The following is a 13,874-nucleotide window of genomic DNA, read 5'->3' as shown; positions in this document are numbered from 1 at the left end:
GCGGGGGTCGGGCCGTGAGGCGAGGTGAGGCGGAGAGGAGCGGAGCGGTGAGGTTGGAGGGGGGGGGGGTTTAGGGGGAGCACCGGACGGGTTTCGGGGGGACACCGCACCGGAAGGGGCAGGGCCGGAAGTTCCTCGCCCCGGCGCTCCTGGGCCGCGGGGCAGCGCCGCGCCCTTCATGGTGAGGGGGGAGCGGGACGGGAACGGGAACGGGGATGGAAATGGGGACGGGGGGGGCTCGGGGTAGGGCTGGGGGTGCTGGGGAGGATGGGATTAACGCGGCTGGGCTCCCGGGGTGGCGGCGGGGTTGGGCCCAGATGGGCCTCAATCGGTGGGGGGGGGCAGGGGCTGAGGTGGGGAAGGGAAGGGGCTGAGGGGGGGGGGAGGGGGAAAGGGAAGGGGCTGAGGGGGGGGGAGGGGGAAAGGGAAGGGGCTGAGGGAACAGCGAAGGGGTTGATGGGGAAGAGAAGGGGCTGAGGGGGGTGGGAAAAGGCCAAGGGAATAGGGAAGGATCTGTGGGGAGGCAGGGAAGGGGGCCGGGGGGGAAGGGAAGGGGCTAAAGTGGTAGGGAAGGGGCTGAAGGGGGTGGGAAAAGGCCGAGGGAATAGGGAAGGATCTGTGGGGAGGCAGGGAAGGGGGCCGGGGGGCAGTGAACGAGCTAAGGGGGGTGGGAAAGGGCTGAGGGAACAGGGAAGGGGCCAAGGAGGGGGAGAGGGGGGCAGGGAAGGGGCTGAGGGAACAGGGAAGGGGCTGAGGGGGCTCAGGGTGTGCAGCCTGTCAGCCCCCGGGGGTGGCTCCGTGCACTGGGGACTGCCCAGTTGTGAGTTGGGTTATCCGTGAGGTACAAATTTAGGATTTAAAAGGTGTGAAAGGAACGAGCACAGCTTTTGGGGGAGGTTCTGGCCTCGCTGCCCCTCGCTCAGCCCTTCCCAGGCGGCTTGCTTTGCCCCCTCGGCTGCTTTCTGCCACCGCCATGCAGGACCTGGCGCCTCCGAGGGCTCCCCAGGGAGGTTTGGGGCTGGGCACCGTGTGGTGGAGCCGGGTCTGAGCGCCGTGACCCCCTTACCCGCAGGAAGAGATGTCGGGAGAAAGCGTGGTGAGCTCAGCGGTGCCGGCGGCCGCCACCCGCACCACCTCCTTCAAGGGCGCCAGCCCCAGCTCCAAGTACGTCAAGCTGAACATCGGCGGCGCCCTGTACTACACCACCATGCAGACGCTGACCAAGCAGGACACGATGCTCAAAGCCATGTTCAGCGGCCGGATGGAAGTCCTGACCGACAGCGAAGGTAGAGGGGGGGGCTCCTGTTTGCTGCCTCCCGGTGGAAACGGGTTCAAATGGGCTGGAGCAGGACTTAGAGGGGAGGGAGAAACGTCTCATCGCAGGCCTGGAGGTTTCTATGTTTTATTAGTGTTAAAATTTATCTTTTATACCCGAGGAAAGGTGTGGAATAAAGGATGTGTGTGGCTCGGCCAGCTGGCTACGTGCCGGGGGGCACGGAGGAGCTGGCGGTGCTGTCAGGCCCGGGCTGGTGCTGTCATCTGAAAAACCAACGTGAAAACCCTCAGTGTGTGTGCAAAACGGTGAGAAGAGCAGGTGGGGAGCTGTGAGTTCAGGGCTTCGTGTGTGGAAGCTCAGCAGGCAGCTTCCTCGCCTTGTTTCCTCACCTGAAACACAGATAGAAAAAACGTTCACCTTAGAATTAACTGCCTGGCTAAAAGGTGTTGGGGTGGTGGCTGCTGGCACAGTTTGGGATCAGCATTCCCATGTTTTGGGGGCGTTCCAGTTTAATTTAGGGCCCAGCTTTCTGTGAGCTGCTGGTGTCCTGCCCCAGCCGTGTTTGTGTGCTCAGACACCTGGTCTAACAGCAGCTCCCGCCTGGCTGATGCTGTGGGCTTAAAACACCTCTCTCCTGACAAGTGAATTACCTGGAATTTGTTGTGGAGAGCCCAGAAAATGCTTGGCTGGGTGAATCGAGCTGAGCTCTGGGTGCCTGCGTGCAGAGGTCGGGCGGGACACGCGGTGGATTAGCAGGGCTCTGGCACTAAGCTGCCCCGGGGCAGGAGCAAGTGGATTTGGAGGAAAAAAAAAAAAAAGCTTAGAAAAAAAGACCAAAAACACACAACAAACAGCCACAAAACCCACCGGGCTCCTCTGAATATCCCCGTTTTAGCTGGAGGGGCTCGTGTGGTTGGGGGTGGTGAGAAGCTGCCTCGTTCTGCTGCGCCCCTGCTGCTGGAGCTGTGGAGGGTGGGCTCCGGCTGGAGGCACGGAGCTGGGCACGTTCTGCCTCCTGTTGTGCTGATGCTGCTGCTGTCGGGGGTTTGATCTGCTCAAATATCCTGCCTGAGCTGTAAAATCCCAGGCTGGTTTTGCCCTGACGCCCTCTGTGTCTGTGTGGGCAGCTCGTGTGCTGTTAGGACCCCGAGGCTTCCTGCTCTGTACCCGAGGCTCTGCCCCCACAGCAGCTCCTGCTTTATCTCCTGCTGCCCAGCGCGGCGCTGGGAACGGGGACAATAGGGGCAGGGCCGTCAGAGGAAACCCTTTATCTGAAACTCCTCAAAATGCTCCGAACTGGTCACACCCAGAGGCTGGCAGAAAACAAAGCGGTTCTCAGGAAGAGAAAAGCCAGATTTGGGGAGAGACTGGGAAAGAGCAAAATCTGGCCGGGAGCTGGGGGCGTGCCGTGCTGCGTGCCCCCCTCTGTGTGTGGGGGCGTTCCTCAGACCCCAGTTCCTTCTCCCCAGCTCCTTCCCCACGCTCAGCAGCTCCAGCACGCTGCTGCCTGCGCTGGGGGGGGACAAAGGAGTTCCCTGTGGGGGTGGCAGGTGATTGTGTGCAGCCTGGCTGAGAAATTGTTCCTCCAGCTCACGGATAACATATTCCTGCCCCAGTAACTGGATCCCGGCAGGTTTCTGTGGCACTGCAAGCAGAGCTGGCCTCAAAAGGCCCCAGCTGAGCCCCGCTACCTGGGCTCTGCGCAGCCCTCGCCCAGCAGCAGCGGGGATTTCTTCCCGTGAGTCATCCTCGTCTGGCTGCAGCTTTGCTCATTGGGTTAAAACACGAGGATTTCGTCAAAGCTGCTGCAGCAGCCGCTTGTGTTTTGCAATGCTGCTCGAAACGCTTTCTCACCCCCCACCCCGCCTGACAGTGAGCAATTCTGCTTTGCTTCTGCCGTCTGCAATTAGAAGGTGCAGCAGGTTTCTCCCCCTGTGCTTACAAACGGGCTCCTTTCAGCCCTGTTTGTGTCACTGTGCTGTGTTTGTCGGCCTGGATCAGGATTTTCTTTGATTTCTGCCTCCAGCTTTCTGTTCTGTCACTGCAGCCTGCGGAGCTCCAGCTGGGAGCACACCTCGTGTTTCGCAGGGCGAGGAGGGAGATGGGAAGGAGGGAGCCTGCAGGAAATTTCCCGAGGGTGTCTCGGAGCAGCACGAGGGGGACGTGTCGGCCTCCCAGACGTACCCAAATGCTGCGGTTTTAGCACTAATTCCACTCCCGCAGAAGGCACGGGGTCTGCTTTAACCTCCTTGCCTTATTTGTCCAAAATATGACTCCTTCCCCACGAGCCTTTCCTCGCTGCATTCCTGAGCTGCAGCCCGCAAGTGGCCGCCTGCTCCTTTATGGAAACTCGCCGGTGTCTGGGCGTTGCCAAACGCCTCGCGGGGTCCTGCCAGTGTCAGGCAGCGAGAGGGGAGGCAGAGATCTCCCTGCCAGCAGCTCAGCGCTGCAGAGCAGGTTATTGTGGCCGTGTGGGGCCTCTCACCCCCTTCCCATCACAGAGAGGTGCTGCTGAGCTGGGGCAGGGGCTGTCTGGGCCGTCCCACTCACGTGTTTCAGCTCGGCAGTTTGGGGCCGTTCTGCCACATCGCTCACCTGGGGAATGCACAGAGCGGAGCCGTGCTGGCAGGGACACCTCCCAGGTCTGTGCTGCCTTTCTTTTTCTGACCTCTGGCACATCTGCTGGAGGTGGTGGTGGTCCTGAAGTTGTGTTCAGGTGCAGGAACCCACAGATGGCCCGCTCTGTGTGCGTGTAGCAAGGCCCTCAGAAGGTGAGAAAACAGTCAGGGGCTCCGTGAGCAGAGGCAGAACAGAGCTGGTTGCTTTGACAACAAGAGGAACTCGTTCCTCTGTAACAGGTAATCGTTTGTCAGTAGCTGGGGAGCTGTGAGAAACGAGTGAGCCTCCTGCCTTGCTCCCACACCCGTGAAAAATGCAGGAGGAGGCAGCGAGCCCCCCCGTGCCAGTGCTGCTCCGCCTGCTGGCTCGAGCTGGGCGGGAGCCTGCTTGGTGCAGTGCTCCTGGGCCAGACTCGAGGTATTTGGCCACGTTGGCCTCTGCTGGACCGTGCTCTTCCCCTTCCCCCAGGCTGGATCCTGATCGACCGCTGCGGGAAGCATTTTGGGACGATCCTGAACTACCTGCGCGACGGCGCCGTGCCGCTCCCCGAGAGCCGCCGGGAGATCGAGGAGCTGCTGGCCGAGGCAAAGTACTACCTGGTGCAGGGGCTGGTGGACGAGTGCCAGGCAGCCCTGCAGGTAGGTCGCACAGCTGGGGCCTGCTGTTTAATGACATACAAACCAGTTGGTCCCTGCAATTCCCGAGCAGCTCGGATGGTCCCTGGGGGAAGCTGCCCCGCAGCTGGAGCGCCAGCTTGGTTCAGAACAGGGACCAGAAGCGGCTGCTCGGCGCCGTGTGAAGGCAGATCACACGCCGAGCTTGTAGCTCTCCAGCAGTGGAACAGAATTTACCCAGTGAATGCTGGTGTGCCTCGAGGTCTGTGTGCATTCAGCGTCCGTTTGCTTCTTGTTTCAGCAGAACAAAGACGCGTATGAACCCTTCTGCAAGGTCCCGGTCATCACGTCATCCAAGGAGGAGCAAAAGCTGATCGCCACTTCTAATAAGGTGAGAGAGGCTGCGCCCGGGAGGGTGCTGGCCTGCTGCCCTGGGGCTTGCTTGGGATCTTGACCAAGTATTTAACAAATATTCTGTAACTGTTGAGCTGCAGAGCACTGGAAATCCACACCAGACCAAGTATTTCTTCTAAATTAAAAGCCAAACATTGCTCGGGCTGGGCCTGGCCATGTCTTTCTCCACTGAAGCTGGTAAAATCGGTGTCGTTCTGCACAGGCTGCAGCAGAAGCTGGGCGGGAGATGGGGGCTGGCAGATCTGCTGGTTTGTTCTCTGGGAAATAACGCCAGATGATGTTTTAGCTAAAGTGGATCGGTGACTCCTGCTCCTGTCCTGCTGGCTGCAGTGGGTAGAGGGGAGGGTGAGAACGAGTTAGGATTTAGGCACAGAAGAGATCTCTTCTCTGAGGATTGAGGCCCTTTGCCAGCCAGAGCACGACAGTTCTGTGGCAACAACGAAATCCCACCGAGTCTGGGCCTGATGGCATCATTTCGTGTTGCAGCTCCTCCGCTGTGTGGTCTCGGGCTGAGCTGAGACTCCAGCGCGTACCGCGTGGCCTGGAACTGATCCGTGCTTTGTTTCCTTTTCCAGCCAGCGGTGAAGTTGCTATATAACAGGAGCAACAACAAATATTCCTACACCAGGTAAGCGGCTTCAGCTCTTTGAAGTTGTCTGTAGACTGAATTCCATGATATGTTTGCTCTGAGTTATCCACTGCAGTCCTGGAGACCTTCAAACACCACCATGGTAGAGACGTAGGAGGGCAGTGGAAGCGTGCGGGCTGTGCTCGCTGCCTGACCCCTTCTGTCCTGCCCCTAACGTGCTGCCTTCGTCGTCTCTCGCAGCAACTCTGACGACAACATGCTGAAGAACATCGAGCTGTTTGATAAGCTCTCCCTGCGGTTCAACGGGAGGGTGCTGTTCATAAAAGACGTGATTGGAGACGAGATCTGCTGCTGGTCCTTCTACGGCCAGGGGCGGAAGATCGCTGAAGTTTGCTGCACCTCCATTGTGTACGCTACTGAGAAGAAGCAGACCAAGGTACGAGTGAACCCCTGAACGCTTCCAGCGCTGGGCCCTTGGGCTGGCACCCTGACATCTGTTGCTTTTTGAATGCTCCTTTCATTGCCCAGCATCTCAATAGAACAATAAATTCCCATTCACAGCGAGAGCAGCACAGTGCAGCTCATCCTGGGGATTTGTTGGGGCGTGGGGCTGCTGGGGTGCAGCACCTCACATGGGGCAGTTGTGGTGTTCTGTGGTGCAGGCTCAGTCCAGTTCTTGTCTTCAGACAGACCCGTGCACTTACCCAAATTTGGTGGCCAGCCCTGTGTAAAGAGAGCTCCTGGTGAGCAGCAGCATCCCTTCCTTCTTCCTTTTTCCTTCTCCCAGGAGAAATTTGACTGAATCTGCCCTGTGAGTGGGACAGATCTGAAAATAAGACTTGCTGGGTCTCGGTGGCTGAAAGCAAATAACAAAACGGAAACGTTTGTGCTAGAAAGGATTTCTACAGCTAGTGTGCAAGTAAGATTTTTTTAAAAACAAGGAGGTATCAGGAGGAAAGAACGAGGTAACTTGGTGCCTGCAGCGACTGGCACTAGTTGACAGTGACCTTCTCTCTCTCGGTGGGCAGGTGGAGTTCCCAGAAGCCCGCATTTACGAGGAGACGCTGAACATCCTGCTGTACGAGTCCCAGGACGGGAGAGGACCTGACAACGCGCTCCTGGAGGCCACAGGAGGGGCAGCTGGGCGCTCCCACCACTTGGAGGAAGACGAGGAGCGGGAGCGCATCGAGCGCGTGCGAAGAATTCACATCAAGCGGCCGGACGACAGAGCCCACCTGCACCAGTGAGCGGCCCCACGGCCGCCGGCTGCACGGGGCTGCCTGGGCAGCTCCTCTTCTCTTCAACCAAGTCTGTAAATTCCGTTTTTGTAACAAACTAGATTATTGGGGGTATTTAAATGCAGTAGTTCTAGGACAGGAATAAGAAAGGTCACCGGGCGTGCGGTAGATGTGTGAGGCCCCGTTGAGCGTCGGGAGCAATGCCCTGAATTTTTAGCACTCTCGTCTTTGCTCTTTTGTGGTTAGTGAGGAAGAAGGCTGGCTTCCTTTGGCTTTTGTAATTATCCTGCACTTTAAACCAAACCGACAGACAAACCCGACAGCAACAAAAGGTCAGTCAGCCGCCTGTCCTCCTTCCAGGCACTCCCTGGCCCTGTCTCCTCCCGGGCATTGCGGCGTGGGAGGAACGCGGCCATCCGAGCACCGGAGCTGCTGCAGAGCTCCCTCTCCTCCAGGCCTGCAGGCGATAGGGTCGGTAGCTCGGGAGTGCCTCAGCACGGCTGCCAGCCCAAAAAGAGCCACGTGCTGAGCACCTCATGCTGGCAGTGCCTGGGGCAGAGGGAGCCCTGCGTGGTGCTGGGCTGTGAGGATCTGCCTGCAGCTCCCCGCCACGCTCGGGGCCCTCTCCTCCAATGGTTTGGTGGAGCTGCTACAGCACAGAATCGTGGGGACCCAGCCCTGCTTTGTTGTTAAAATTCCTCCAGATGGAGGACCAGGAGCTAATTGTACCTGATGGCTTTTCCTTGGGGCTGTTGCTGCCAGTTGGAGCTTAGAACTTCTGCCTGACCCCACACCCGCACTGGGGAGCCTACTTCCATCAAATTACAGGTCAGGGAGCTGTGCTTTCTGTCCTGCTTTCACCACGGGTTAGATTTCATCGCGGGTCCAACCATTCCACACCTGCCTCACGTAGGTTGGAGGCCAGCAGCTGTAGTTGGGTTCTGTGACTGATAGAGGAGCATTTTCTTGCACTGAGTACCACGGGGAGGAAAAGACGGTGGCCCAGAGGTGGCTGATCCTCGTTTGCCTTTATCCTGAGCATATTTCCAAGTCTCTTTGCAGAAATGGCAGCTGTGTGTGAAAGGGTGGAGCTGAAACGTAGAGAAAGCTGAATCGTCTTGCTTCCTGAGAGTAGTCCTCTATTATAAATGAGTGTCTTATCTACCTCCTAGTCTCGTGTTGCCTCGTGTGGAGTCAAGTGGCAATGTTAGTGGTAGATCGTGTGTAATTCGATAGGATTGGATGCTGAAGGATAGTGAGAAGAGCAACGGCTGTAATGGTCAATGCAGCAAATCTTGGCAGGGAGAGAAACCAGCAGCAGCGAGTCTTAAACTTCCAGGCAGGATGGCAGCCACCACAGTGCTTTGGTTTATTCCATTATTTTTGACTCTTCATCTGGAATATCTAACACTGGCCTCGACAGCCAGCTGTCTCACAGAGCAGCAGCTCTGTCTTTACGTGGGTATTTGCTTCTGTAAACTTTGTGCTGCAAGGAGTCCTGCTCCTGCTCAGGGCTGCTGATGGCATCCTAACATGTCAAAAACCAAAGGTGTGGTCAGCATCACCAGCAATGTCACGCTGCTGCTTTTATCTCCAGTTGCAGAGCAGCTGGCTGGGATCTAACTGCTAAGGCTGAAGCCTTTTGTTTGTGTGGGTTACGCTTCTGGAGCATCATGTAGGACTACAAACTCATGGTTAGGCTGAAGCTGTCTTTCTAGTAACCAAAGACTTTTTTAAATTACAGCCACCGTCTGTGGCAGATGTGATTGTTGTTCCTGTCTCCTCTTTTCTTCAGCTACTGATAAGTGAGAACTCAGCAGCACCCAGCTGTATCAGTGTAGTTCAGCAGCTTCAGCTCTGTCCTCCCTACCCTGGGCTTCTGTTTTAAGCCGTACCTGCGTGTGCTGGCAGCAGTGCGCGCTGTGGGTTCGTACAGGTCCATAGTGCAGATGGTTGTGAGGCCCCGGTGCCTCTCCCTGACCTTCCTCATGCGATAAGCTGGGGAGCGTGGAAGTAAAGTCCCCGGGATCGCTCTCTGGCACCGTGCACTTTGGTGTGTTGTGGGGCTGGTTGTGGGGGGCTGTAACAGGCCTACTGCCCTCGGGGGGGTCTGTGCTCTGCCCTGTTTTAAGCCATTGTCTGACTCCTGCATCCCCTCAGCCCCCTCTTTAGCTGGCTGTGGGGCCAGCAGGTGGCTCAGCACGGGGGCAGAGGAGCTTTGGGCAGTGGGGGCTGCTCAAATGCCACCCAGTCCCCTCCTGGGGTGCAGGAGCAGCTTTGGCTCCAGATGCTGAGCACCTGAGAGGTCACAGCTCTGTGATTAACCTCTCTGTAAATAGATGAGTAACTGGCTTCGGGATTTCCTCTTTCAGGCTTTGCAAACTATGTTCTTAAAAGATAGGGGATGATTTTTTTTTAATCTTTTACAGCTGTTTATTGTAGGCATTGCTTTAGTCACTCCAGGAGAGTCTGAGCAGGTTTCAGTTTTGGTATTGGATTATGGGCAGGCTCTGCTTTAACACACTCCAAACTGAACTAATTGCCCCAGCTGTGTAATAATGTTAATAACGATGTTAATAACGAAGTATTGCTGCCATGTGTTACAACAGCCTTTACCTACTGGCCACTTCTCCTTGCTTTGTTGAGACTTAATGAACAAAACCAGCTCCCGCAGCCCCTTAATGCCATTGCACAAATGCTCCTAGCCCTTGAGCCTCTTACTTTAAATGGTTTTGCCTCTACGGCTTTCGGGGGAAGTCAGGGTGCAGGGCAGCCACCCTGCTCACAAGCTGATGGAGTACTGCATGGCATAAACACTGCAGCCCTGCCTGCTGGCATTCGTGCACATTACTCTCCAGCACCCAACACCAGCCCATAATACTGACAGGGTAAAGCAGGCTGAAGCCTTGCTCTTGGAGGTGATTTTAGACCATTATAGAAATGCAGAAAAGCTTCAAAGCAGCAGGTTGTGATATGGTTAGGGGTGGGCAGGACAGGCAGGAGTAACCCCCAGCCCCAAGCTAGCTAAGAACGTATTTGCTCCCACCTCTTGGAACAGCTGTAGCTCCCCAAAGCAGCCACTCCTGTATTTGTACAGCCACGTTCTGGAGCCCCCCCCTGCTGCAGGACATCACCTGGTCAAAGTCTCCAAGCTCCAGTCTTACCTTTGTGCAAGGGGTGGGTGGAACCTTTTAGTCTTAATGGAGTTGTTGTGTTTTGTGTTCTGTACAATCATTCCCTCCTATTTTGTACTTATACCCAAAAAAGCTTAAGATGGACTTCAGTGTATGGTTGATGTTTGCAATATGTACTTTTTTTTTTAATATGACAAAATAAATTAGAAGATATTTCATATTTACATGGGAGTTGCTTTATTACTCATGTGAAGTTCAATGGCTAGCACGCTGTCCTCAGGGGCCATGGAGCTCAAAAGAACTTTTGGTAAAAACTACTACACGTCATCCTCACCTAGCTGTTCATTTCACTTCCTGGTAACCTCATGGCCAAGTCACTGCTAATCTTGCTCTAAGGACTGCAGAATTCCAAGTCAGGGCTCCTTAGGCTGCAGTTTCAGCCTAGATCAAGCCAGTTTGCCTCAACATGAGGCAGCAGAGTAAGTGCTACAACCAGATATGGCAGCTGCTGCTGCCAAATACCCACCTTGAGGGAACAGGGATGCCTCCCCCACTCACAGGAACGAGCAGAATCTCAGCTCTGATAGATACAAAGGTTCTTAACCAGCAGGAGACTTTTCTTCTGAACTGAATTGCACCAAGGCAGCATGTCATCTCTCTTAAAAGGGAAGAATTTTGGTCATCTGTCACATTGCCACTCCCAGAGTCTCACTGCGCTGTGCATAACTGCTTGCAGGGACAGGAACAACCTCCCAGCCCCACAGCAGAGTAGACAAAGCAGAGAGCTGAGATACCCTGATGATGCATCAACTCAGAAGACCAGTGCCAGCCTTATTGCTACATTCAGACATAGCTCTGCATGCTGCTTGAGAGAAACAACTTCATTCATCTGCATTTTATGTTGTGATTAGTACAGTGACTTCAAGTAGAGCTTGGAGAAACTTTCCATTCTCTCTGAATCCTTCCTGACTGGTTAAAGCTCTCAGCCTTAGGCTCTACATGGTGCAGAGATCAACATTTTACAAGGTGAATTACAACTTTTTGTTTGAACATCTCCCTGTGACAGCATGTGACAAGCATCTATGCTTCCTGGAATGTTACAGCAAGGTAATGAGTTTTGATAAAACTGAGTCGTTTTAAGCTATAAAAAGGTGCCTAACAGACACAAGCAAACTCTCAAAGCACAGCAGCCCTGTGGCATCACAGATCTCAGGGGAGATGCAGGTGCTGGTCTCATCCTGCAGGCTCCTTCCCGTTCCTAGCCAAGACAGGGACCAGAAACAGGAACTGCTTCTCATCAAGACTTTGCTTGGGTTGACACCTGGGACAAGGAAAGGAAGGAATCAGTAAGTTAGGTACGAATGTTAGGTACTTGAAGTATCCTTGCTTGCCAGCTTGGGAGAACAAGTAGCAGTGAAAGTTCAAGTACAAGGCGAGTAGCTGCAACTCCCAAAGTAATTACCCTCTATTACACATCGTATGGAGGCAGACACTGACTGGGTGGTTACGTCAGGCACCTCTGCTCTGTAAAAGGAACTGAGTCCTCCTGCTGAACTTGCACAACAGGGCCCTTGCTAGGGCTTAGCTGTGTTCTGCAAGGGCTGAGCATCAGAGAATGTGAGTCACACTCCCAGAGTCTTAAATGAAGCCTTACCACTGTTAGTTGTCCATTTTTGGCTTTAAAGATCTGCGACTCCTGCCCCACAGTAAACACCATTGTCCCTTCCTTCCCAGAGCCAATGCGAAAACGAAGACTGCAAATACAGACAGTTACTTATTAGATGCTTTCCTCACAATAGGCTTTACTCTAAGCCCCCTTTATTTCTGTTCCCTTGGCAAATCTTGTTAGATTAGAAGATCAGAGCCCTCTAGCTTAGGTAAATTTCCTAAACAATTGCATTATAACATACAACCCAGAAGGGTTTGATAAATGGTGCATGCCTACCTAGTCTGGGCTCTTGAATTTTCCTGGTGCAATTAAGTATTAGAAGATAAGCAGATCTGACCTGGAGTAAACCATTGAACACAAAGAATCTAATTACAATTGAAATGCAAAGGCCAGAGAGAGAAGCTGGAACAGAAGTACAGGTTTCATATGCCAGTTTCAATTTAAGTATTGATTTGAGAGACAGATTGCATCCACCTGCCATTAGCTTGCTGGTGTGACTGAAAAGGTTCCTGTGCTCAGCAATCACATTTCAGGGCCTTCTGAATCTTTTAGGGAAAGGAACGTTTATCCTGAAGTGACCCACAGGCTCAGCCCAGCAGGCTTTTCTCAGTCAGAGCTGATGCTAATGAGATCTGCTGTGAGGCCACTAAACCCACAACCTCAGGCCCAGGTCACATCAGAAGATGAGTGGGTACAGCCAGATCCAACAGGCCTGCCAGTAATGCAATGAAAAGCATTTCAAGTACAGTCATCTATAAACACATTTGGGTTTCAAGCAGATGGACTGCGGGCAGTTCTCAAAGCTAAGCAGCGCAGACCCAAGCCTTCGAAGCAGAGACCTCCACAAAATACAGCCTACACAACACTATCCGTTCAACTTTCTTTCTTACCTTCCCTGCACAACTTTAACAAGATTTTGCTTATTGGCCAGCATGCAGAGTTTACTGACTACCTCAAAGATATGTTCACAGTGAAGGATCACATCTCCCTGGAAACAAAGGAGAGGCAGAGTTAGCTGGCATTACACCAGCACACACGGCAGCCAGCAGTTGTACCTTCATAGAAACTCCTTTCTAGTGCTAGAGTAGCAACTGCTGCACAGAAGTGAGCATGGAACAATTACAACAAGCATGTATCTACAAGTCTGACTGGTTAAACATCCTCTCCAGGGACTATTTAGGATTTATAGTAACCTGGACACTAAACAGAAGTGAAAGCTTTTATGGTAAAACAACAAGTGTTTAAGACATAGCTGATTACCAATCAGTAAACATCAGTAATTGTGTATCTGAGGATTTCAAAGCAAAATATTTGAAGTGTCAGCTACAAGAGTGTATTTCTAACCACACATTCACAGTAGCGACATTTCATCTTCCTACCTTCTGTTTGTTGTCCTCAGGAACATGAATGACTACAATCCCATCACTCAGGTTACTGGTAGAAATACCTTCAGAAGAAACCCAAACGTTAGAGGAAAGACAGCCAGACAGTTACACAACGTGACCATTACCATCCCATAAGGGTGCTGTTCTCACGGGCAGTGACTCCAGCACTGAATTGTTTACAGAAGGAAGTCACATTCCTGAAGAGGGGCTCTGAATCTTCTTAAGGATGAAGAAAGTACATTTCCCTACTTAGACATACTCTAAAAAAGGAGCATTGTTTCATTATGTCAAAAGTTTTTAAAATACCTTCTGAAGATCACTTTCTGCCATCCACATTTCCACCAGTAAACAAGCATTAAACGTTTGCTCCATACCCTTCCATGCTATCATGAAACCACTATAATCAGCATTCTTTCAAGGCATTTGGAGATCTTTAGTCCTGTTACAGAACAGTTCCCCTGCCTCTCCTCAAACCACTGCTTACTTCTAGTCCCCTAAATCCAAGAAAAAAAAAAATCTTTGGAAGATTCAGAAGCTTGTCTTTCCCCCACCGCAGGTCACTGATAGGAAGGAAAGCCCCACACCAGTTGACACCATTACCTTTCAGAGTGGCGTAGTCTATTTTCTGCTTGATCTTTGCCATTTCCACCACATATGCTGAGGACTGGGTCAGAACAAGCAGCCGCTCTCGTGCTTTGAACCCGTTCCTGTCATACTTCACCACGGGGGTTGCGTACTGAAAACAAGGAGCTGGTGTCAGCATTTGGCGCTCCAGCAAGGCCCTGCTCTGGAGGCAGCTCAGCAGGCAGCACCTGCTGATGGGCTGCTGAGCTCCAGCTTTCTTCCCTTACCTTGATCTTCTCACCTTGGATGAGCTGCAGTACTTTGGGGTTTATATCATTCTCTTCTGAGGATTAAACCAGAAAGACAAACTGA

General features: G+C 53.3%; 2 protein-coding genes across 6 annotated transcripts in view; one reads left to right on the top strand and one right to left on the bottom strand.

The window, feature by feature from the left end:
* Nucleotides 1–111: 111 nt before the first annotated feature.
* On the top strand, nucleotides 112–10,108 carry KCTD10 (potassium channel tetramerization domain containing 10). Of its 2 annotated transcripts, none has more exons than XM_084491591.1 (7): nucleotides 112–181; nucleotides 1,073–1,286; nucleotides 4,364–4,533; nucleotides 4,814–4,900; nucleotides 5,499–5,551; nucleotides 5,753–5,948; nucleotides 6,541–10,108. In XM_084491591.1, exons 1-7 carry the CDS (start codon nucleotides 179–181, stop codon nucleotides 6,757–6,759), a joined length of 942 nt encoding a protein of 313 aa, XP_084347717.1. In that variant the 5' UTR covers nucleotides 112–178; the 3' UTR covers nucleotides 6,760–10,108. The 2 variants fall into 2 exon arrangements, with proteins under 2 accessions (XP_084347717.1, XP_084347716.1); XM_084491590.1 differs by having other exon boundaries at nucleotides 4,811–4,900.
* The window catches only part of MYO1H (myosin IH), a 34,403-nt gene continuing 30,626 nt past the window's right edge, over nucleotides 10,098–13,874 (bottom strand). For 3 of the 4 annotated variants that reach the window (XM_084491576.1, XM_084491577.1, XM_084491575.1), the window contains exons 27-32: nucleotides 13,790–13,845; nucleotides 13,539–13,674; nucleotides 12,933–13,000; nucleotides 12,444–12,541; nucleotides 11,539–11,638; nucleotides 10,098–11,205 (exon numbers count right to left, since the gene is read on the bottom strand). In XM_084491576.1, coding sequence (XP_084347702.1) covers nucleotides 11,182–11,205; nucleotides 11,539–11,638; nucleotides 12,444–12,541; nucleotides 12,933–13,000; nucleotides 13,539–13,674; nucleotides 13,790–13,845 — 482 coding nt within the window. In that variant the 3' untranslated portion in view covers nucleotides 10,098–11,181. Of the gene's footprint in view, nucleotides 11,206–11,536; nucleotides 11,639–11,829; nucleotides 11,891–12,443; nucleotides 12,542–12,932; nucleotides 13,001–13,538; nucleotides 13,675–13,789; nucleotides 13,846–13,874 lie in introns of those variants that run through there. The other variant, XM_084491578.1, reaches the window with a different exon arrangement.

This window comes from Aythya ferina, assembly GCF_964211825.1.
Source record: "Aythya ferina genome assembly, chromosome: 17".
Lineage (NCBI taxonomy): Eukaryota > Metazoa > Chordata > Aves > Anseriformes > Anatidae > Aythya > Aythya ferina.
This window is presented reverse-complemented; position numbering and strand designations above follow the sequence as displayed.

What these genes read in the sequence shown, in the direction of transcription:
- KCTD10 (XM_084491590.1), top strand. An exon ending in AGTCCTGACCGACAGCGAAG is followed by an intron (nt 1,287 to 4,363) that starts GTAGAGGGGGGG and finishes CCCTTCCCCCAG; the next exon opens with GCTGGATCCTGATCGACCGC. An exon ending in TGATCGCCACTTCTAATAAG is followed by an intron (nt 4,901 to 5,498) that starts GTGAGAGAGGCT and finishes TTCCTTTTCCAG; the next exon opens with CCAGCGGTGAAGTTGCTATA.